Here is a 21,262-nt window from a genome sequence, read left to right on the forward strand (position 1 = left end):
ACGTACTCAGCCTGCTCAAAGACTCAATTTGTCACTTTAGGGGAGAACAACGGTGTCCAGGTCAGCAAATAAAAATGGAATTATGGGGGCACTGATGCGATCTGACCGGAGGCCTATACTGCCCTGTCATACCAGTGATGCGGAGCAGCAGTAAGTACAAACGAAGCTCCCTCTCTGCTCATTGGCTTGCTGCTCACTTCCGGCTGTGCAGCCCAGTTCCTAACAGGGTTGGGGACCCCTGATATAGGGCCTTCTAAGTATAGGATCACAAACAAACATGGGTAATTTGACTTCTTTCCTAATTGTGTTGTTCCCCTCCCCCTCTGAGGTACTTGCTCTGGCTGACATTTCAGGAGATACATATGTTAGGTAAGAATGGTGAGAGTGGACATCACTGCCTTGTTCCTGATCTGCTTTGTAACTGCTGAGTCTCTTCTTAGTGACTATAACTTCAGAATCTGTGTCATCCTGATTAATGTCACCTTACATCCTCATGTCATTACCTCTGGTAGTACTTTTTATATTAAAATATCTAAAGTCAGCTTAGGCAAGAAAACTGTGTTAGTTGGTGTTTACTTGGTATAGCTTTTCAGTTTTGAGACTCGGTCTTTCTGTTCTGAGTTTGAGGATAGCTCATATCATGAAATAGCACAGAGCTGGAGTTTATCTATCATGACATTTATTTTCAAACTTCAGAGCTTAGCCCATTTATTTATACATACTGTTGTACAAATGATACAGGCATTTTCTTTTATTTTTATGTGTTTTGGAAGTACTGGGGATTGAATCCAGGGCCTTCCCACTGAGGTTTATCTCCATCCCTTTTATTTTGAGTTAGGGCCCTGGCATAAGTTGCAAAGTCACCCAGGCTGGGATCAAACTTGTGATATTCTCTTGCCTCAGCCTCCCAGAAGGGTGGGATTACCAAGTATATGCTGTTATGCTCAGCCTGTCTTAGACATTTTCTACCATCTACTTTACATTGTGCTTTTTATTTGACCTACTGGTTTTCTTTCTTTTCTCTCCTTTTCTTGTCTTTGGAATAACTGATTTATTTTATTCTGACCTTACTCCATTTGTTCTTCTGGACTGATGTAAGCAATGTCCTTCCTTTAGTAGTTACCCTATGTCAGTGATAATGAACCTTTTAGCGCTTTCAGTGATGATAAACAGCCCACTAAAGTACATGTGCTGTAGGTTTACTGCCACTGCCTTATGTTATCATGCATGAAGACTAATCAGTATCTCTCATCTCCACTGAAAAAGAGAGTATAAAACCCCAGGGCTAGGGATTTAGCTCAGTGCTTCCAGTGTCTGCCTTGCAAGTGCAAGGGCCCAAGTTCAATCCTCATTACTAAAAAATACAAACTCTAGTATCCTCTTTTCTAATTTATATATTATTATATATACTGGTTTTTCATCTTTAAAATTAGGTGTAATGAATAAGTTTGCTTCATTTTACCCATTTTGGTTTGTTCATTCTACTTAGTATTCCAGATTTTCAAATTCTTCCTGGAATACTGTAAATTTACTGTAGTGATACTTTTTTTTGGTGGGTCAGTTGTCTTAAGTTATTTTAAAATGCCTTGATTTTACTTAAGTTTTTATTATGGAAATTTTAAATTCTCTCCAAAAGTAGAAATAATATAGTAAACCTTTATGTCCTCAATACCCAGCTCTGACAGATTTTGTTAATTTTGCATCATCTAAGCCTGGCCATCCAGTATATTAAGTATCTAGCCACATGATTATTTGTTTATATTTAAGTTATTTAAAATTAATTTCATTTCACCTATTCATCAGCCACACTGAGTTATTCCTACTGTACCGGATACTGTAGAAAATATTGGACAGTCCTGTTAGCCAGTTTGTCATTTTTTATTTTGTTATGCTAGTGGTGGGGGTAATGGGGAGTGAATCCAGGGCCCTCGGACATGCTAGGCAAGTCCCCTTCTACTGAGCCACATCCCCAGCCGTTTTCTGTTTGTTCTTAAGAAAATTCCAGACATCTTGTCATTTCATCTTCAAATACTTAACTGTGCATTTCTAGTTAGTACATACCACCACACCATTATCTCACCTGTCTGAAGTTCTTTGATTGTCTACAGAATATCCGTTTATATCTGGTTTGTTCAAATCAGGATCTTTTTTTTTTTTAACAGCCAAACAATTTTATATTGCAGTTAGATGAATGCACAGATATTATGATCAACTTTAAAATATGTATGATTTAATCATGATTACTACAGGAAAAAAATAATTCTTTTATTTTTCTTAGACTTATGGCCAGTAAACGTTATCTGTGAACTATAAAGGATTATATTGTCCATAAGTGTGTCTAGAGTTTGGAATTTGGGCTAGGGTTGTATTCTGATGGCACAGCTGCGGTGACTGTTACCCAGGGTGAGGACTTTTTGCCAGAATGTAAATCAACAGCCTGCTTTCTTCATCAACAGAGGAGTGAGCTGAACATATGAAATCTGTGGATCTGAAATTTCTTTCTCTCACAGAAAGATCATTTAAATTGCTCTATAGTTTGTTTGGTTTTTTTCCATTGAGTTTATTGGTACATTTTAAGTATACAGTACAGTTACATTCATCATTGGGATCTTGTACCTTTACATGACTGGTCTTGGTTCTCATTTTTCCCCCTTATCCCTGCCCTCCCTTCACCCCTCCTCCCTTTTTTATTTACAAATACATTATTTCCATTTTTTCATTTTCTCATGTATGTTCAAATCAGGATCTTAATAGAGTTCTCACATTGTTTTTGCTTTTAAATTGTTTATTGGTACAGTTTAGATATACATAATGATCACATTCATCATATGGAATTTGTACCTGTACATGATATATCTTAATTCTTTTTTTCCCCATTCCCTTCCCCTCCCTTCAAACCTTCCCCTCGTTTACGTAAGCATTTTTTGTAGTTTATCTTTTCTAATTGTTTCCCTTTTCTCCTTCTTCCTTTTTTTCCCCTCCCCTCTCCCTATTTAATCTTCTCATTTGAACTTTTTCTTCCTATTTCATGTTATCTATTACACATTTTGGTCCTTTTTTTACACTTTCATTTTCTCACACAAAAAAGCAATCCAATATATGTGTCTGATTTATTTCACTTAAGAGTATGGTCTTGGAGCCACTGATTTAGCTCAGTGGTTCCGCTGCCTACCTCACAAGCACAAGGTCATGAGTTTGATCCCTAGCACCAAAAAAAAGAATATGGTCTCTAGGTGCTTCCATTTACCTATAAAATGTTTCAAGTTTATTTTATGGCTAATACTCCCATTATATTTTAAAAGCATCTTTATCAGTTGATGGTCATTTGGGTTTTCAAGATTTAGCTGTTACAAACTGCTGCTATAACATGGGTGTGCATATGTCACTGTGTATTAATGCTTAACTCTTTTGGATACTCAGAAAAGGAGGAATAGCTGAGTCAAATGGAACCTCTAGTCCTAGTTTTTTGAGAAATCTCACTGATTTCCACAATGGTTATGCCAGACTACGCTCCCACCAGCAGTGGAGAAGAGTTCCTATTTCCCCCAAAGCCCCACCAGCATTTGTTATTGGTTGATTTCTTGATAAAAGCCATTCTTTCTCAAGTGAGATGCAATCTCAGCAGTTTTAATTTGTGTACCTTAAATGACCAGTGATGTGTTGAACATTTTTTTCATATATTTATTTGCTATTTGTATTTCTTCATCTGAGAAGTATATTCATTTCAGATACCCATTTTTGTATGGGTCTTTAAATTTGGAGAGTTTGGGTTTTTTTCACTTGTCTCTGCTCTGTTGGTGATTTCTTTTGCTGTGCAAAACCTTTTTAATGAGATCCCAGTTGTTGATTCCTTGTAATATTTCCTATGCAGTCAAGGCTTTGTTCATAAAGTCTTTGCTATACCTATGTCTTCAAGAGTTCTACCTATTCACTCTTCCAGAAGATTTAGTGTTTCTGTTTTAATATTTAGATCTTTGATCCATCTTGATTTTATTTTACTGCATGGTGAAAGATGGGCTTAGTTGAAGTCTTTGGCATGTGGAAAGCCAGGGAATATTTTTTTTTAGCACATATATTTTTTTAAAAAAGCTGTCTTTCTTCCAGTAAAGGTAGTTGGCCCCTTTGTCAGAGATAAGCTAGCTGAGTGTGTTTGAAGTTGTTTCTGCATCTTCTAATCTGTTCTGTTGATCCTCAGATCTCTTGTATTGCCATTACCATGCTATTTTTATCACAATAGCTCTGTAGTATAATTTCAAGTAGGGGATTGTGATGTCCCCTGCCTTGCTTTTGTTGCCCTGAAATGTTTTTGCTTCCTCAGGTTCCAAATGAATTTTTTTCATTAAGTTTATTGGTACATGTTAGGTATATAATATGATGACATTCATCATTGGGAACTTGTAACTTTACATAATGTATCTTGGTTCTTATTTCTCCCCATTCCCCTGCCCTCCCTTCAACTCCTCCACCCCTCCTTATTTACAAAGATGTGTTTTCCATTTTTAAGAATGTTTTCTCTAGCGGTGTCTCATAGTTGCGCAGGTGCAGTTATGGAGGCAGGAGGTGCTAATGGCTTTCCCAAAGTATAAGCTGTGCTGCTGACCACTCTTCCCCCTACCCTTAACCCAGCCAAGTGTGACATATCTCCAGAAACCCAGAAGGCACAAGCCAAGCGTTTGGCCATAAGAGTTCATATTGAGTGAGAGTATTTGCTTCAGTTCAATGACCCTGGTTGCCAAGGACTCATCGAAGATCCTGCTTTGACTCATTGGACCTATGCAAGATCAGCTAGTATCTATCCCAATTTCAGGCCCACTTCTAAAAACTCACTGATAGGAATTTCATTTGGACTTGGGCCCTCATCTTCTGGTACTGTGTTTTCAAAACAGATAGGGATAGGAAGGAAAAGCTTATCCAGGAAGGAAAATTGGAACAACCATTTACTATCTCATATTAAGTCTGGCAGTGATGACTGTATTTTCTTGCTTAAATAAATCTACTAAAGGCCAGGCATGGTGGTGCATTCCTGTAATCCCAGAATTTGGGAGGTTGAGACAGGAGGATCGCTGCAAGTATAAGGCTAGCCTTGGCTACTAGTGAGTTCAAGCCCAGTCAGTGAGACCTTGTCTCAGAAAAACCAAAAAAAAAAAAAAAAATTAATAAATCTATCAATCATTAGTTTGTCTTCATATTTTTAAAAAGAATGTTTTCTCTAGTTCTGTGAGGTATGCAATTGGTTTTTTGATTGGCATTGCATTTAAACTTGTGAAGCACTTTGGAGTATGGCCATTTTTACTGTGTTGGTTCTTCCTACTCACAAGCAAGGGCTGCCTTTTTCATTTTCTGATATCCTCTTCAATCTTTTTTCATAATACTGTAGTTTTTTACATAAATATCTTTAACTTTCTTTGTTAGACATTGCTAGGTATTTTTTATGCTATTGTAAAAGGAGTGCTTCTTTAATTTCTCAGTAAGTTTATTTGTGTACAGGAATCCTATTGATTTTTGAGTGTTGATGTTGTATCCAGCTGCTTGAATTTGGTTATTAAGTAAGAGGTCTTTTGGTGGAGTTTTTGGGACCATGTATGTAGAGTCATCTGAAAATAATGATAGTTTAACTTCCTCCTTTCCTGTCTTTATTCCTTTTGTTTCTCTTGTCTCATTGATCTGTCTAATGTTTCCAAAACTACATTGAATAGGAGTGATAACAGTGGACCTCCTTGTCTTGTTTGATTTTAGAGTGAAAGCTTTGTTTTGTTTTGGGTTTTTTTGGTTTTTTTGTTGGGTCTTTTTTTGGTTTTTTTGTTTTGTTTTGTTTTTTTGGTACTGGAGATAGAACTCAGGTCCTTGCACTTGCAAGACCACTGAGCTAAATCCCCAGCCCTTGACCATTTAGTATGATGTTGGCTATTGATGTCATAGATGGCTTCTGTCAGATGGAGATAAAGACCATCCGTATTCCCATTTTCTGTAGGGTTTTTATCATGAATGGGAGTTGGACTTTGTCAAGTGCTTTTTCTCCATCTGTTGAGATGATCATGTGATTTTTGTCTTTGGCTGTGTTTATATGGTGTATTACATTTATTAATTTGCACATGTTGAAACATCCCTGCATCCCTGGGATGAATCCTACTTGATTGTAATATAATCATCTTGATTTGCTGCATTCTGTTTGCCAGTATCTTATTGAGGATTTTTGTGTCTGTGTTCATTAGGGAGAGTGGCCTGTAGATCTCTTTTTTGGTTGGGTCCTTCTCTGGTTTGGGTAACACTTGCTTCCAGGAATGACTTTGGGAGTATTGCTTCCCTTTCAGTTTCATTAAAGTGTTTGAGAAATAGTGGCATTAGGTCTTCTCTAAATTTCTTGTAGAATTCAGCAGTGCATCTGTCAGGTCCTGGACTTTTCTTTGTTGGTAGGATTTTAATTATATCTTCAATTTCATTGAGTCATGCTGGGTTATTTAGAATTTTTATATCCTCTTGATTCAGCTTTGGTAATTCATATTTATCTAGGAATCTGTCCATTTTTGTTTTTCATCTTATTAGAGTACAAGTTCTCAAAGTAGGTATTGATAATCTAGATTTCTACAGGATTCATTATGATTTTCACCCTTTTCATTCCTAATTACATAGATTTGAAGTTTTTCTTCCCATTTTTTATAAGGTTTTCTAAGGGTTTATCAATTTTAATCAGTCTTTCAGAAAACCAACCCTTTGAATTATTGATTCTTTGTATTGCTTTCTTAGTCTCAATTGCATTAATTTCTGCTTTGATCTTTATAATTTCCTCTCTAGTACAAGCTTTGGGCTTGACGTGTTCTTTTTCTGGAATTTTTGAGGTTCAACATTAGGTTATTTGAATGTGCTGTTTTCCTGATGTGAAAGTTCACCACTATAAATTTCTCTTGTAGAACTGTTTTCATTGCATCCCATAAGTTACAGTATGCTGTATTAATATTACCATTTAATTTTTAAAACTGCCTAATTTCTTTTTTAATTTCATCTGTGACCCATTGGTTATTCAGGAGGGTGTTATTTAATTTCCATGTGTTTATGTAGTTTTTGTGTTTCTTTTGCCACTTTTTTTTCCAATTTTATTGCATTATGGTCTAATAATATGCATGGGATAATTTTGTTTCCTTTGCATTTACTTAAGCATGTTTTCTGAGCTACTGTGTAGTCTATTTGGGAGCACATCCCCTGCACAGATGAGACTAATGTGTATTGTGATCTTGTGGGGTGGAACACTCAGTTGTCATGTACTAAGTCCATTTTTTCATAGGTTTATTTCAGTTGTGATATTTGTTGGGGTTTTTTTGTCTAGTTGATGTATTTGTGGCAGTGGAGTATTGAAGTCTCCCATTACAGTTGTATTAATGCTTATTTAATTTTTCATGTCTTCTAGTATTGTTTTATATAGTTGAGTGCACTAGTATTTGGTGCATATGTATTCATCTCTTCCTCTTGGAGTTTTAACTGTGCCTTTATGTTGTTGTACTGTTTCCTATTAAGAGTAGTTAGAATCTATATTAAATTCAGGTTTGACTTTATAGAGTCACACTTAAAAGTTTAACTGTGTTTAGAATTGTACATTAATAGTTGTTTTGATTCATTTTTTTAAGACACCAGAAATACTGTCCATCCTTCTAATACCCATTGTTGCTGTTAAGTCAACCTTCAATCTGTTTATTTTTCCTTTTTAAGTGATCTGTTTTCCTTCACTACTGGCTTTTAAGTTTAGGAAGGCACCAAACATGAAGGAAGAAAAATGATAATCTCTTTTTATTTATTCACCTTGCTACTGTAACTTACAGTTCTTCCAGGACACGAAGTTTAGTGTCATTTACAAGTTCTAGAAAATTACTTATCAGTCTACTGGAAAATATACAGTACTTAAAAATTATTATATGGTAGTTAATTCTTATCTTGAGTTTCTTGTTTCAGTGAGTTTTTCATTTCTAAACTTTTTATAAACTGCTTGACCATTTTTATAGTCTTACTGTATATTTATCCAAGCTTCATTAACCTTTTTAAGCCTTTTAAATGGTGTTTTATGTCTATAAATTATAATATCTGAAACAGTGTATTTCATTTCTTTTTCCCTGCTGCCTGTGTTTTGGCTGCTTCTCATGCATGGTACTTAGTGTATTTGTGTTTTACAATGCTTTCAGCTATGATTTCCTCAGTTTACTTTAAATGTTATATGTAAAAATTCCTTGAGACCTGATGTAAAGTTGAATTTTCTAGAGGTAAGTAAGGACTTCCCTGAGGGCAGTGCCATGAAGGATACCTTATTTTCTTCAGACTATTTGAACTATATAAATATATATTTGGGTTGAAATGTTAAAATAGAGCATATGTTTACATAACTTCGTGGGTTGGTTGGTTTGTTTTTAACTATACCTGACAGACTTTGCCTGCTGTACCCAATTCAGTATGAGAGTTTTACTTTTTTAAAAACTTTTTTTATTGTAGGGTCAGTGCTTGGGATCAAACCCCAGGTCTTGCTCATGCTGAGAAAATGCCCTAAAACTGAACTACACACCCAGTCCAATTTGCTTTAAAACTGTTGCTTATGGATTTTCAAGTGTACTAAGCATATATTATGATGAAGGTGCTATGTAGCCTCCACCCAGCCTCAGAGATTGTTTTGCCATTCTTATTATTGCTGTTCTGTGCTTTGCTTACTTTTTTAATTTAGTTATTTCCTGGACCATTTGTTTTCTGTGGCCAGGTGTAAATGACAAGATTTTTATATATTGAAGTTGTGATATATATATAATATATCCATCACCTCAGCTGTATATGTTAAGAACACTGAGGATGTACATTTGGCAAATTTCTATTATAAAATATATGAACTGTCCTCACTATGCTGTGCATTAGGTCTCCAAAACTTACCCATCTACAAGTCTGTACTCTTTAACCAGTATCTACTGATTTCCCCCACCTCTTGTGTCCCAGGTAATGACCATTCTTCTGTTTGTATGAGTTTGACTTCAGACTCCCCATATAAGTGAGATCATGCAGTATTTGTACATGTACCACATTTTCTTTATCCATTTGACACTTTGGTTGATTGACAATTGTTTTTTGCATAACATTTACATTGTATTTGGTATTATAAGTATACAAAGGTCCCAGGATTTATTAGCTCAGTGGTTCCGCCACCTGCCTTGCAAGTGCAAAGACCCGAGTTTGATCTCCGGTGCCAAAAAAAAAAAGTTCCACCTATAAGGATACAGAAAGATATACACAGGCTATATGTAAATATTGTACATCTTATATAAGAACTTCAGCATCCCTGAATTTTGCTACCAGCAAAGCAGAGATCTGAAACCAGTCTCCCCAGAGGATTGAGGTAGGGCTGTAGTCTTGTTTTGTTGCTCTGATTTGTTTGTTTTTTAAGACCCTTAGGCAATCTGTCTTGGTATACCAGGAGGAACAGCTGATTCTTTTCCATTTACCTCTTGGCCAGTTTTATGTTTGGAAAAATGTCTGTTTCAGTCCCCTGCCCATTTTTTAATTAGATCTCTTTTTTTTTTTCAATGGAGTTTCTTATATATTTTAGATATTAGTGCCTTATTGGGTACATGGTTTGCAGATAACTTCTCTACTTAAAGTTACATTTTTATTTTGCTCATTATTTCCTTTGCTATGCAGAAATAATATAGTCTCACTTGCTTTTACTTTTGTTAACTGTACTTTCGTGTCTTATCTTTAAAAAATTGTTGCCCAAATTAATGAGATTGAGCTTTTCTCCCCCACATTTTCTCTTAGGAATTTTAGATCTTTATTCCATTTTGAGTTGATTTTTGTGTATTTCAAATTTTTACATGTGGATCTCGTTTTTCCAACAGTTTATTAAAGAGACTGTCCTTTCCCCCTTGTGTATTCTTGGTTCCTTTGTACAAGATTAGTTTATCTTGCTAGATGTGGTTGTGCATGGCTGTAATTCCAGCATGCAGGAGGCTGAAGCAGGATGATCACCCTGAATTTGATCACCCAGCTACTATGGACTATATAGTGAGTTTAAGGCCAACCTGAACTACATTGCGAGACCTTGTCTCAAAAAAAAAAAAAAAAGACCTTGTATGTGTAGATTTCTTCTTCTGGGCTATCCCTTCTGTTACATTTGTTGATGTGTCTTTTTGTGACAGTATATTACTACTTTATTGTACCTTTATAATGTATTCAAATAATGAAGTATGATGCCTTCAGCTTTATTTTTACAGAACATTGCTTTAGTTTGAAAATATCTTAAACCTATTACTTTATATAATTAGTATATGCTAATAATTTCAGATTTTACATTTTCATTTAAAAAACATTGCTTTTCCTATTTGAGTCTTTTCTATTTCTGTGAAAAATAGTGTTGGAACTTTGATAGGAATTGCAATAAATCTTGTTTTGGAAAGTATGGCATTTTGGCAGTATTGATTCTTTCAATGCATGAACCTAGGCTGCCTTTCCATTTATTTTTGTTGTCTTTAATTTCTTTTACTGTCTTTTCATAGTTCTTGGTACGTGAATCATTTACCTCCCAGGTTAAATTTATTTCTCTTTTATTGTATTAGCCTTTTGGGGCAGGACAGGGGATTAAACTCAGAGCATCATACATACTAGACAAGTGCTCTATCAATGAACCTGTATCTCCTGTCTTTTTTAAACTTTTTATCTTTTTTTTTCCCCCTCAGTACCAAGGATTGAACTCAGGACCTTGCTCTTGCAGGGCAGGTGCAGCACCACTAAGCTAAATCCCTGGTCCTTTAAATTTTATTTGAGACAGTCTAAGTTGCTCATGTAGACTTCAAACTTGGGGATTCTCTCTTAGCCTTTCAAGAAGCTAGGATTGCAGCCCCGTGCCACTATACCTGACAGTACCGTAGTATTTATTTTATTGTGAATGGAATTTTCTTAGGTGTTGTTTTTTTCAGGTAGTTACAGTGTTAAAAATACAGTGGAGTTTCATGTGGTTTTCTATCCTACAACTTTATTAATTAACACATTATAACAAGGATTTGGTACCTTGGTTAGGTATTTCTATATAAAACATGTCACCTCAGGCTTATCATTATACTTCTTCCTTTCCAGTCTGGACACCTTTTTTTTTTTAAAATAAAAAAAAAAAACTTACACAACACTGCGAAATAGAGAGAACATCTTCATCTGGTTCTTGATCTTAAAGAAAAACTTTTAGCTGGACACTAACACATCTGTAATCCCAGCACTCTGGGCCAAGGCAGGAGGATCACAAATTCAAATCCAGCGTAGGCTACTGAGCAAGACCTCTCAAAATTTAAAAATAAAAAATTTTAAATGCTGAGAATGTAGTTCAGCATGAAGGACCTGAGTTAAATCTCCTGTGTTGAAAATTTTTGAACATTTTACTGTTGAATGATATTAGCTGTGGGTTTATGATATGTGCCCTTCATGGTACTGAAATATATTCATTCTCTACCTAATTTGTGGATGTTTTATGAAAGTATAAATTTTTTTTTCAGTTTTGAGTTTATTGGTACATTTTAGGGATACAGTACAGTTACATTCATTGTTGGGATCTTGTACCTCTACATGACAAGTCTTGCTTGGTTTGAAAGGATAAATTTCATCAAATGATTTTTCTGCATCTATTGCTCATGGTTTTTATTCTTCATTCTGTTAATAGTTATTCATTTATAGTTTTGCACATGTTGAACTGACCTTGCAAATCCCAGTTGATCATTGTGTATGATTATTTTAAGACAGGATCTTGCTCTGTGGTTCAGGGTGGCCTCAAACTTGCAGCAATTCTCCTGCCTCAGCCTCCTAAGCACTGAGATTACAGGCATGCACCACCATACCCAGCTGTGTATAATCCTTTGAATGGCCTGTTGGATTTGGTTTGCTAGTATTTTCTTGAGTTTTACATCTTGAATTTTGTCCTTATTTAGCTTTGGTGTCTGGCTAATTGAATAAAATGAGTTTGAAACTATTCCATCTGGTTCAATATTTTGGAAGACCCAGCTGTGAAGATTATTCTTTAAATGTTTGGTAGAATTCAGCTATGAAGCTATATGATCCTGGGCTTTTCTTTGATAGGACATTTTGCTTACTGATTCAGTCACCTTACTCATTGTTGGTCTATTTCCTGTTTTTTCATCATTCAGTCTTATCAGATCATATCTTTCTAGGAATTTATCTGTATCTTTTACTCAATTTGTTGGGACATAATTATTCATAATACTCTGTTACAGTCATTGGTATTTCTGTGCTATGAGTTGTATGGTCATACACAATGGCTAGCTTGGTAAGCTGGCCTAAAATTCCTAAGTTCAAGTGACTCAATCTCTTGAGTAGCTAGGTTTACAGGTATATACCACTGTACCTAGCTTCATTTCTGACTTCATTTGAGCCTTCTCTTTTTATCTTAAATAATCAACTCTTTGTGGTTTTTTCCCTATTACTCTTCTAGTCTATTTCATTTATTTCTACTGTGATCTTTATTATTTCTATCCTTCTACAAACTTTGGGTTGAACTTGTTCTTTTTCTAATTCCTTGGTAACCTTAAGTTATCCACTTGAAGTCTTTGAAAGCTACCCTTGCTCTTATGTCTTTGTGTGGAATTTCTTTGTCATTCCTTTACTTTCAGGCTACTTAAATCTCTAAAGTTGCACTCCCTCTGTGTGTGTGTGTGTGTGTCCGTGTGTCCGTGTCCCCACCTCTGTAAACTAGAAATTGAACCCAGCACCTTCACCCTAAACCTGATATTTTTTTGAGAGGTTTCACTATATTTTTCCAAGGCTGGGCTCAAACTTGTGATCCTCCTGCCTCACCCTGCCAGAGTTCTGGGATTACAGCCAGGTGCCACCATACTGTTTCATATGTATAGCATATATAATTTGGTCTTTTTCTAAGGTCCATTCACCTACTCTTTTAAGAATTTATTCCATTTCATTATTATTGATAGCTAAGTACTTTTGCCATTTTGTTGAATTGTTTTCTGACTGTTACACAAACTCCTTTTGTTCTTTTCCCTTTTTTTGGTACTTGGGATTGAACTCAGGACCTTGCACTTGAGAAGCCCCAGCCCCTTCCTCACTTTTTTATTATTTGATGAGTTGTCTTAGCAGAATGCTTTAATCTTTTTGTCATTTTTTTATATGGTAGTTACATTTTTATGGTCACTATGAGGCTTATATAAAAGTTTTTTTTCAATTGAGTTTATTGGTACATTTTAGGGATACAGTACAGTTACATTCATTGTTAGGATCTTGTACCTCTACATGACAGGTCTTGGTTCTCATTTTTTCCCCTTGTCCCCGCCCTCCCTTATATAAAAGTTTTAATTATCTTATTTTAAGCTGATAGTGACTTCAGTTGCATACAAAAACATGCTCTTCCCTTGCATTTTACCTTTTAGATGTCACAATTTATATCATGTATATCTATTATGAAATTTTTGCAGCTATAGTTTTATGGGATTTTGGGGGATTGGGAAGGTTGTTTTGAGACAGGGTCTTGCTTCACAGTTCAGGCTGGCCTTAAACTCACTACATAGCCTAGGTTGGCCTAGAATGTGCAGTGTTCCTCCTGCCTCAGCCTCCCAAGTGCTCAGATTATCAGCGTGCGCTACTACGCCCAACAGTTACAGCTATTTTGAATATCTTTGTGCTTTAACTGTTCTAATAGATTTAGAGGTAACTATATACTACCATTACAATTAGAATTATCTGATTATGACTGTGTATTTACCTGTGCCCTATGGTTTTTATAATTTTACATATTTTCATGTGACTGTCCTTTCCTTTACGCTTGAGTCACTCCCTTTATCATTTCTTGTACATCAGCTCTACTTCTGATTAACTCCGTCATCCTTTGTCCAAGAAAGTTCTAGTCTCTCCTTCATTTTTGCCAATAAAGTACTTATACAGCTATATCGTCCCACTGTGTCCTGGCCTGCAGTGTTACTGCAGAGAAAGGCCTTAATAGCCTTCTAAATGTCCCCTTGTGTGTGTTATTCCTCTTTTGTCTTGCAACTTCCAAAATGCTCTTTGACTTTGATTTTTGAAGTCTGGTTAAAATGTATCTGTTGAACTCTTAGGTGTAAACTTCTTAACTTCACATCCCTGTATGGTCCGTATCACTCGGCAGAGTAGGCTAGACTTTTGCTGGCATCTCTTTAAACTTTCTCTGTCTCATGTTACACTTTCAGTATACTAATGTTAGCTCTTATACTGTCTCATACATTACATAGGTTTTCTTTATTCCTTTTCATTAATTTTTACTTTTTCTTCATTTTCAAATTGTCTTTAAGGTCAAAGTTACTTCTTTTGTTTGCTGTTGATATCCTGTAATGTGTTTTTCATTTCAGTTATTTTATTCTTTGTTGAATGTCTTCCCTTTTAGTTCATGTATTATTTTTCTAATTTTTTGAGCTGCCTATCTGTCTCTCTCACCTTCCTTAATTGTTTTGTATTCTTTGTCAAACATTTCCTGATCTCTTTTTCTTTATAACCTGTTACTGGAATATTATTGTGTTCCTCTGTCGTGTTCTTTTTCCTCGGTTTTCATGTTTCTTGAAGTCTTGGTTTGCTATCTTCACATCCAACAAAGCATCTGCCTCTTCCAGTCTTTACTGGGTGGCTTTAGGAGAAAATCACCTTCACTAAACAGAATGGTGAGGAATTCTGATGCTGTCAGACCGTTTTGCGGGGAGGGTACCATGGATTGAACTCATGATCTTGTGCTTGCCAGGCAGGCATAGTGCCACTGAGCTACATCCCCAGCCCTCAGACCTTTTCCTTGAATGCTGCCATTCCACTTGCCCTTAGTGCTCCTGGGAGCGATGGGTACTCTTCACATTACACAGTTTGCCTTCCCTTGGTTGCATGCTTCCCATTCGTCTTCCCAAGGGCAGAATTCTGAAATGCTCAAGTTTGTTTTCCTTCCAAGTCTCCAAAGTCAAGCTGGCTTTCTGCCTGAGACGCTTGGGTTACAGGATTGCACTCAGGAAACAGGTTTTATTCAGTGCACCTGTACTCTGATGTTTTGTTCCAGTTAGTGTGCTGGACTTTTTCTACTGGTCTCTTAGGGTTCCACAGGGCATTCTCACCCATAGGTCACTGGGCTATATGTATCAAGAAAAACAGACAAAAGTAGGTTTTTCTCAGGAGACTATATACAATCAAGTGCAAGCATCTAGCATAAACGGCCTCAAAGGTGAGCTCCTGGGTTAAGGAGACCTGATTTAAGTCTTAGTCCTTTTGTAGGGTTTGTAGCATTAAATTTTGGTGACTTCATTTTCCTGGAATGTAATCCTTTTATTATACAATGAAAATATGCTCACTTACATGGAAATACAAGCAACTTAAAATTTTTAATCTCTACAAAACCCTTAGGAACTGGCAATTATTGTCTAATTTACATATATTTATAATCCAACCCTTTGAGATTAGTTCCAAAGATAAGGAAACTAAGTGTATATATGAAATGTTCAGACCCGTCATGAAGGTGTTCTTATACTGGACTAAGTTCTTGCCCCTGCAAGTGCAAGTTTCTGTCCTGGGTAAGAGGCATCTAGACCCAATTTGACAGACTAGGGCAGTGATGGTGAACCTTTAGAGTTTTCAGTGATATAAACTGCATGCTTTGGCATGCATGCCAGAGTTTTGCCACCACTGGGCTAGAAGCTTACTGTTCCAGAGCTGTTATAGCTGTAAGTCTCTTCACTGGCTCAGGCCAGAAAAAAAATTCATAAAAAATTAGTACATACCATATTCCTAATTTAAGGATAAATTATGTTCCTGGGTAGAAAAACTTTAACTCTTAGGTTAGCATGAGAAAGGTGAATCTGACAGGCCTCAATTCTCATTACTTTTCTCTTCTCCTGTAATTCTGCCTCCTCAGGACCCTGGCCGGCCAGCCCAGAAACACAAGGAAAAATGGCTACAGGATTGCTGATAGCCCAGTCCCAGGTGTGTAGGAAGTCATTTTGTTTGCAGCCAACCACTGCTGTGATCAAAGAGCACATCGCCTACCCATTGGAGCTTCACAGCTCAACCAGGACTGGCCTCAGTCTTGCCCAGCCACTGATCTGGGCTTTTGACGATGAAATTCCTAGAAAAAGCTTCCATATTACATTGATATATATATATTTTTTTTTTTTGATATTCATTTAGGTTAAGTATGAATTTCATACCCTGCTGGGTACTGTGAAGCTTTTCTCTAGGAAAACCCATTATTCATTTCCCAAGTATCTCTCTCATTCTTGCAGCCTGTCCTATCTATACTGGATCTGAGTAAGACTGAAAGAGTCCTCCCAACTTAATTGTGGAAAAATCAAACAACCATGTAGAAAAGCTGTGAAAGCCATGCAACCGAATGAGATGGCCTAGGATTTAAAGAGAACTCTTTGCTTTGGGGCAAAAAATGAAAGGCTTCAGGCACTTACCTGAGCTTGTACCACCCTTGAGCCCCTCAGTCCTGTCAATTTCCCTCACCATCCTCCTGGCACATTGTTAAATATGGTCATTGTCTGAGCCAGAATGTGTATGTGACATTTTAGAACTCAGTGACCTTCCAGGAAGTGGCAGTGGACTTTTCCCAGGAGGAATGGGCATTGCTGAACCCAGCTCAGAAAAGTCTGTACAGAGATGTGACACTGGAAAACTTTAAGAACCTGGCCTCAGTGGGTAAGGTTGGCCTTATTCGTTCATTTGTTCATGTAGCTAATAGTTCTAAATACAAGTACATACTGTGTTCCACAATCCATGAAAAGAATGTCAACATTTGGTGAACATAAAATGGATGGTCTTTGCCTGTGCGGGCCAGTCTATCAGTTTCTCATGAAATACATTGATTTCATAGTCTGGATCTTGTATTAAAAGCTTTGGCTAATTTGCCAGCCATGGTAGTGTTCACCTATAATCCCAGCTACTTGGGAGGCTGAAGCAAGAAAATTGCCAGGTTCGACACCAGGCTAGGCAATTTTGCAACACCCTGTCTCAAAATAAAAAGGACTGGGGTATAGCATAGTGGAAGAGCATTTGCCTACCGTGAGGTCCCCAGTACCATAAAAAGGAAGGAAATAAGGGATATCAGTGCAAGGCCTGGGTTCAAGCCCCAGTACCAAAAAGGGGGGAAAGCTTTTAAGTAATTAGTAGCCCGTGTCTTGATTTCAGGTTTCAAGGGTCACTTACCCGATAAGGCATAGTGTTTGCTTTTGGGAAAGAGCTGTGCTCTTGTTTATATTGCTGCTCTTAAAGCCATACTTGACCATCTTCATCCTCTTCTGAGACCAGATGACCAAGGTCAATTTTGTGGAGTCTTGTCTCTTCCACAGTTTTCCACATTGTCTTTCCTCACAAGCAGGGTACCAAGTCTGCAAACACAGTCTGACCTCCAAGGTGGAGCAGGGACAGCTGAGGACAGAGGAGAGAGGAGTTTTTCAAGGCGCCTGTGCAGGTAAGGCCTGGGCAGAAAAGAGTTCCTGTGGAGCAGCCTTGGCCAGCAAGGACTTATACATCTGGGAATGAATGAGTGCAGGCAAAGGCAGCTGAGGCCATTACATAATCTCTTTCGCTTTCACTCTATCCCATCACCTGTGTTTTCATTAGGTCTTGGAGAAAGAACTCTGAATTCCCCTTTAAGTTTAATTTTTCAAGGAGATCCCGAGTTTCTAACTATACCACACTTGGGAAATGGAGGGACAGGCCAGTGCCAGTGGCTAAGAAAAGGGTTAGGACCATTAGGGAAATAGGAGAAAGAAACTGCAGGAGCTGAGGCTTCTTTCTTCCCCCATTGACACATCCATCCATTGCTTTGTTTTTTGTTTTGTTGGTACCAAAACCTTCCACATATGAATCGGGCCTCCATCAAAATATTGACAGAAAGTATCCTCCATTGTACTGGAAAGAAAAGACCTGGATTTAAAGTCAGGGTCTGGCCCAGCATGATTATACATGCCTATAATCTCAGTACTCTAGGAGGCTGAGGTAGGAGGATTGCAAGTTCAAGCCAGCCTGGGCAACCCTGTGAGATTCTCACTCAAAATAAAAATGCCCTGAATTCAATTCTAGTGCTACAGCAAACAAATAATTAAAGCTGGCCCTGATGGCAGCTGTGGGGTCTCAAACAGTTGTGTCATAGCTCAAGTCTGTGAGCTGATATGTAAAAAGAGAACACCTACCATGCAGGGCTTAGTGGCCACTGTTCAGCTTTTGTGTTGTCTTTGTATTATTAAAAAATTTCAACAGCTAAGTGGGAAAAAATGAGCATTGGTGATTGTTTCTCAGTACCAAGAACCTTCAGCCTTGCCTCTCTCACACCTTTGACACAGGCTGTACAATCCCTTTCCTTTTCTCATTTATATATGTTCAGGAATCCCGATTTTGCTTTCTAGATAATACCATGTCTTGTTTTCACAAAACTCCAGAATCCTTGCTAAAGAGATTCCCTCTCCTTTCTGTAGCATGTTCCTGTCCTTTTTTTGGTCATTGGTTACATTTTCACATTTTCTTCCTTATTTTTATGATTTGGGGCCTGCCTCCCTTTATTCTTCTTATCCCAACCTTTTCTCCCAGTAATTATAAAATTTTCCCTTATACCTTCAGGACGGGAAACTCAACTTAAATCAAAAGATGCAATTCCTATGCAGAATGTTCCTAGGGTTACATCCTGTGGCAACAGAATGGTAAGGTATTACTAGGAATGATGAGTTAAAATATCACTCAAACCAGGAGGAAGAATTAAGCCTAGTAACATTTACTCACTAGAAAGCCATCTCAGGGGACGGTTTATGACACTCACAAAATTAGAGAAACCCCTAACTCAACATTTGGTGCCTCAGAGAATATCTACAAGTAAACATTTCCTTAAGTATTAAATACTTAGTACATAAGTCATTCTTCATTTGTTTTTAGAAAGACTTGTACTTAAAAAGCCCATTGGTGGAAAGGAATAATTTGGGGCCTTGGGCAGGGCATTCAGCTTGTTCATCTTGAAAAATAGAGTAAAAGTCCTATCTGTAGTCCCAGCTACTTAGGAAGCTGAGGTAGGAGGATTGCTTGAGCCTAGAAATTCAACATCAGCATAGGTAAAACAGCAAGATCCTGTTTTCTTTTTAAAAATAAAAAATGTAGTACACACACTGAAAATAATTATGTACCTCTGATATATGGCAGACTCCACATAAAGAGAATTCCTATAGGTGTGATGAGATGAAGCCTTTTACTTACCACTTTGTACTATTCAACAGGTACGAACTCATCTTGGCATGAAACCTGTAGAAAGCAATCATTGTGAAAAATTCTTCAGAAAAAACCTTCACTTTATTTATACCATGCATTTCAAAGAAGAAAAGTGCCGTGGATACATAGAATATGGCAAAGCCTTCAGACATCCTTCAGCTCCTAGGAGTCATGTGAAGAAAACTTTCAGTGGGGAGTCAACCCTTATGAAACACTTAAGAATTCTCACGGGAGAAAGCTCTCATGAGTGTAATCAGTGTGGTGTACCCTTCACCCTACATCCTTCCTTCTCAGCATGTGGACAAATGCTCTGTAAATGCACTGACTATGGAAAAATAGCTTCCTTTAATGTTCACAAAAACATACAAACTCTGAAGGAGGGCTTTGGATGTAATGAACACGGGAAAGATTTCATTTGCCCTGTGTCCCTACAGAAATATGTCAGAACTCACACTGGAGAGAAGTTCTACGAGTGCAGTGACTGTGGAAAAGTCTTCATTTTCCAGTCTTCCCTTAAGAAACACATGCGGTCCCACACTGGAGAGAAACCCTACGAATGTAATCACTGTGGGAAATCCTTCAGCCAGAGTTCTCATCTTAATGTGCACAAAAGAACTCACACTGGAGAGAAACCATACCAATGTAAAGAATGTGGGAAGGCCTTCACCGTTCCTTCATCCCTTCAGAAACATGTGAGGACTCACACAGGAGAGAAACCCTATGAGTGCAGTGACTGTGGGAAAGCCTTCATTGATCAGTCATCCCTTAAGAAACACACACGATCTCACACTGGAGAGAAACCCTATAAGTGCACTCAGTGTGGAAAATCCTTCAGCACGGGCTCTTACCTGATCGTGCACAGAAGAACTCACACTGGAGAGAAAACCTATGAGTGTAAAGAATGTGGGAAGGCCTTTAGGAATTCCTCTTCCCTGAGGGTACATGTGAGAACACACACTGGAGAGAAGCCCTATAAATGTATTGAGTGTGGAAAAGCCTTCAGCACAAGTACTAACCTTATAATGCATAAACGAATACATACCAGACAGAAGCTGTGAGCAAAAACAAACACGGAAAGAGCTCATGTCCTTCAACCCTCTCATCATTTTAGAATTCACACTAGAGAAAATATACTGTAAGCAATATGGAAAAGGCCTTGAGGCATCACTCTTGTTACTGGAGAATAAACCTTTTAAAAAAATGTTTCATCCTCAAGGTGGCAAAACTTGGTAGTTTGTAAGTAATAAAGATTGTACTGTAACTTTATATCACTGAAGTTTTGATATCAGATCATCATACTTAGTACTAAATGTTATCTAATTCCCATAGATGTCTTAGGCCCACAGATATATCTAAAAATACTTTTAACAATATGCAGATCCTATATATCTGTTCACTAGTTTAACTGTATTTGCGGACAGAATGCATCATGTTTACGACACACATTCAAACAGAAAATTGCTCTGTGGCATACTGTGACTGATAGAACTAGTTGCACTTCCAGTATTCCTCCTTCCTCGAAGTAACAAAACTTGGAATTTTGTTCAAGTATAGCAAGTACTTTTTGTTACATTTTGCTTTGCAGTACTGAGGGATGGGCCCAGGGCCTCACCTGCTAGGCAAGCTCTCTACCACTGAGCTATATTCCCAGCCTTTTTTTTTTTTTTTTTTTCAGGACCTTGCACTTGTGAGGCAGGCACAGTGCCTGCCACTGAGCTAAATCCTCGGCCACCAGCCTTTTTTTATGCTTTGATACAGGGTTTTTTGCTAAGTTACCCAGGTTGGTCTTGCCCTCGCAGCCTCCTGAGTAGCTGGGAATACAGGTGTGTACCGACACTCTGTATGTGTGGTATTGGGAATTGCTACTAGGGCCTTTGTATTGAGCTACATACCCTGCCCTTTTGAGAAAGGGTCTCACTAAGTTGCTAGGCTTGAACTTGCTAACCTCTTTTCTCAACCTCTCAATACTGGATTCAAAGTCAGTCTCTCTCTCTCTCTCTCTCTCTCTCTCTCTCTCTCTCTCTCTCTCTCTCTC

At 37.5% G+C, this 21,262-nt stretch overlaps 1 protein-coding gene and 1 long non-coding RNA gene across 9 annotated transcripts in view; one reads left to right on the forward strand and one right to left on the reverse strand.

The window, feature by feature from the left end:
- The window catches only part of LOC104869440 (zinc finger protein 177-like), a 48,824-nt gene extending 28,173 nt beyond the window's left edge, over positions 1-20,651 (forward strand). For 2 of the 6 annotated variants that reach the window (XM_019209102.2, XM_010634672.2), the window contains 5 exons: positions 15,887-15,954; positions 16,545-16,671; positions 17,348-17,443; positions 18,592-18,671; positions 19,236-20,651. In XM_019209102.2, coding sequence (XP_019064647.1) covers positions 15,887-15,954; positions 16,545-16,671; positions 17,348-17,443; positions 18,592-18,671; positions 19,236-20,285 — 1,421 coding nt within the window. In that variant the 3' untranslated portion in view covers positions 20,286-20,651. Of the gene's footprint in view, positions 1-40; positions 151-15,886; positions 15,955-16,544; positions 16,672-17,347; positions 17,444-18,591; positions 18,672-19,235 lie in introns of those variants that run through there. The other 4 variants (XM_010634673.2, XM_010634671.3, XM_010634674.3 and 1 more) reach the window with 4 other exon arrangements.
- LOC104869439 overlaps positions 13,274-21,262 on the reverse strand; it is a 20,323-nt gene continuing 12,334 nt past the window's right edge. For all 3 annotated transcript variants that reach the window (XR_004515500.1, XR_782325.2, XR_004515501.1), the window contains 3 exons: positions 19,216-19,260; positions 17,179-17,400; positions 13,274-15,107 (listed from right to left, as the gene is read on the reverse strand). This is a non-coding gene — a long non-coding RNA (uncharacterized LOC104869439). The remainder of the gene's footprint in view (positions 15,108-17,178; positions 17,401-19,215; positions 19,261-21,262) is intronic.

Source organism: Fukomys damarensis, unplaced genomic scaffold (assembly GCF_012274545.1).
Source record: "Fukomys damarensis isolate Sample0158 unplaced genomic scaffold, DMR_v1.0_HiC HiC_scaffold_37, whole genome shotgun sequence".
In the NCBI taxonomy this organism is placed as follows: Eukaryota; Metazoa; Chordata; class Mammalia; order Rodentia; family Bathyergidae; genus Fukomys; species Fukomys damarensis.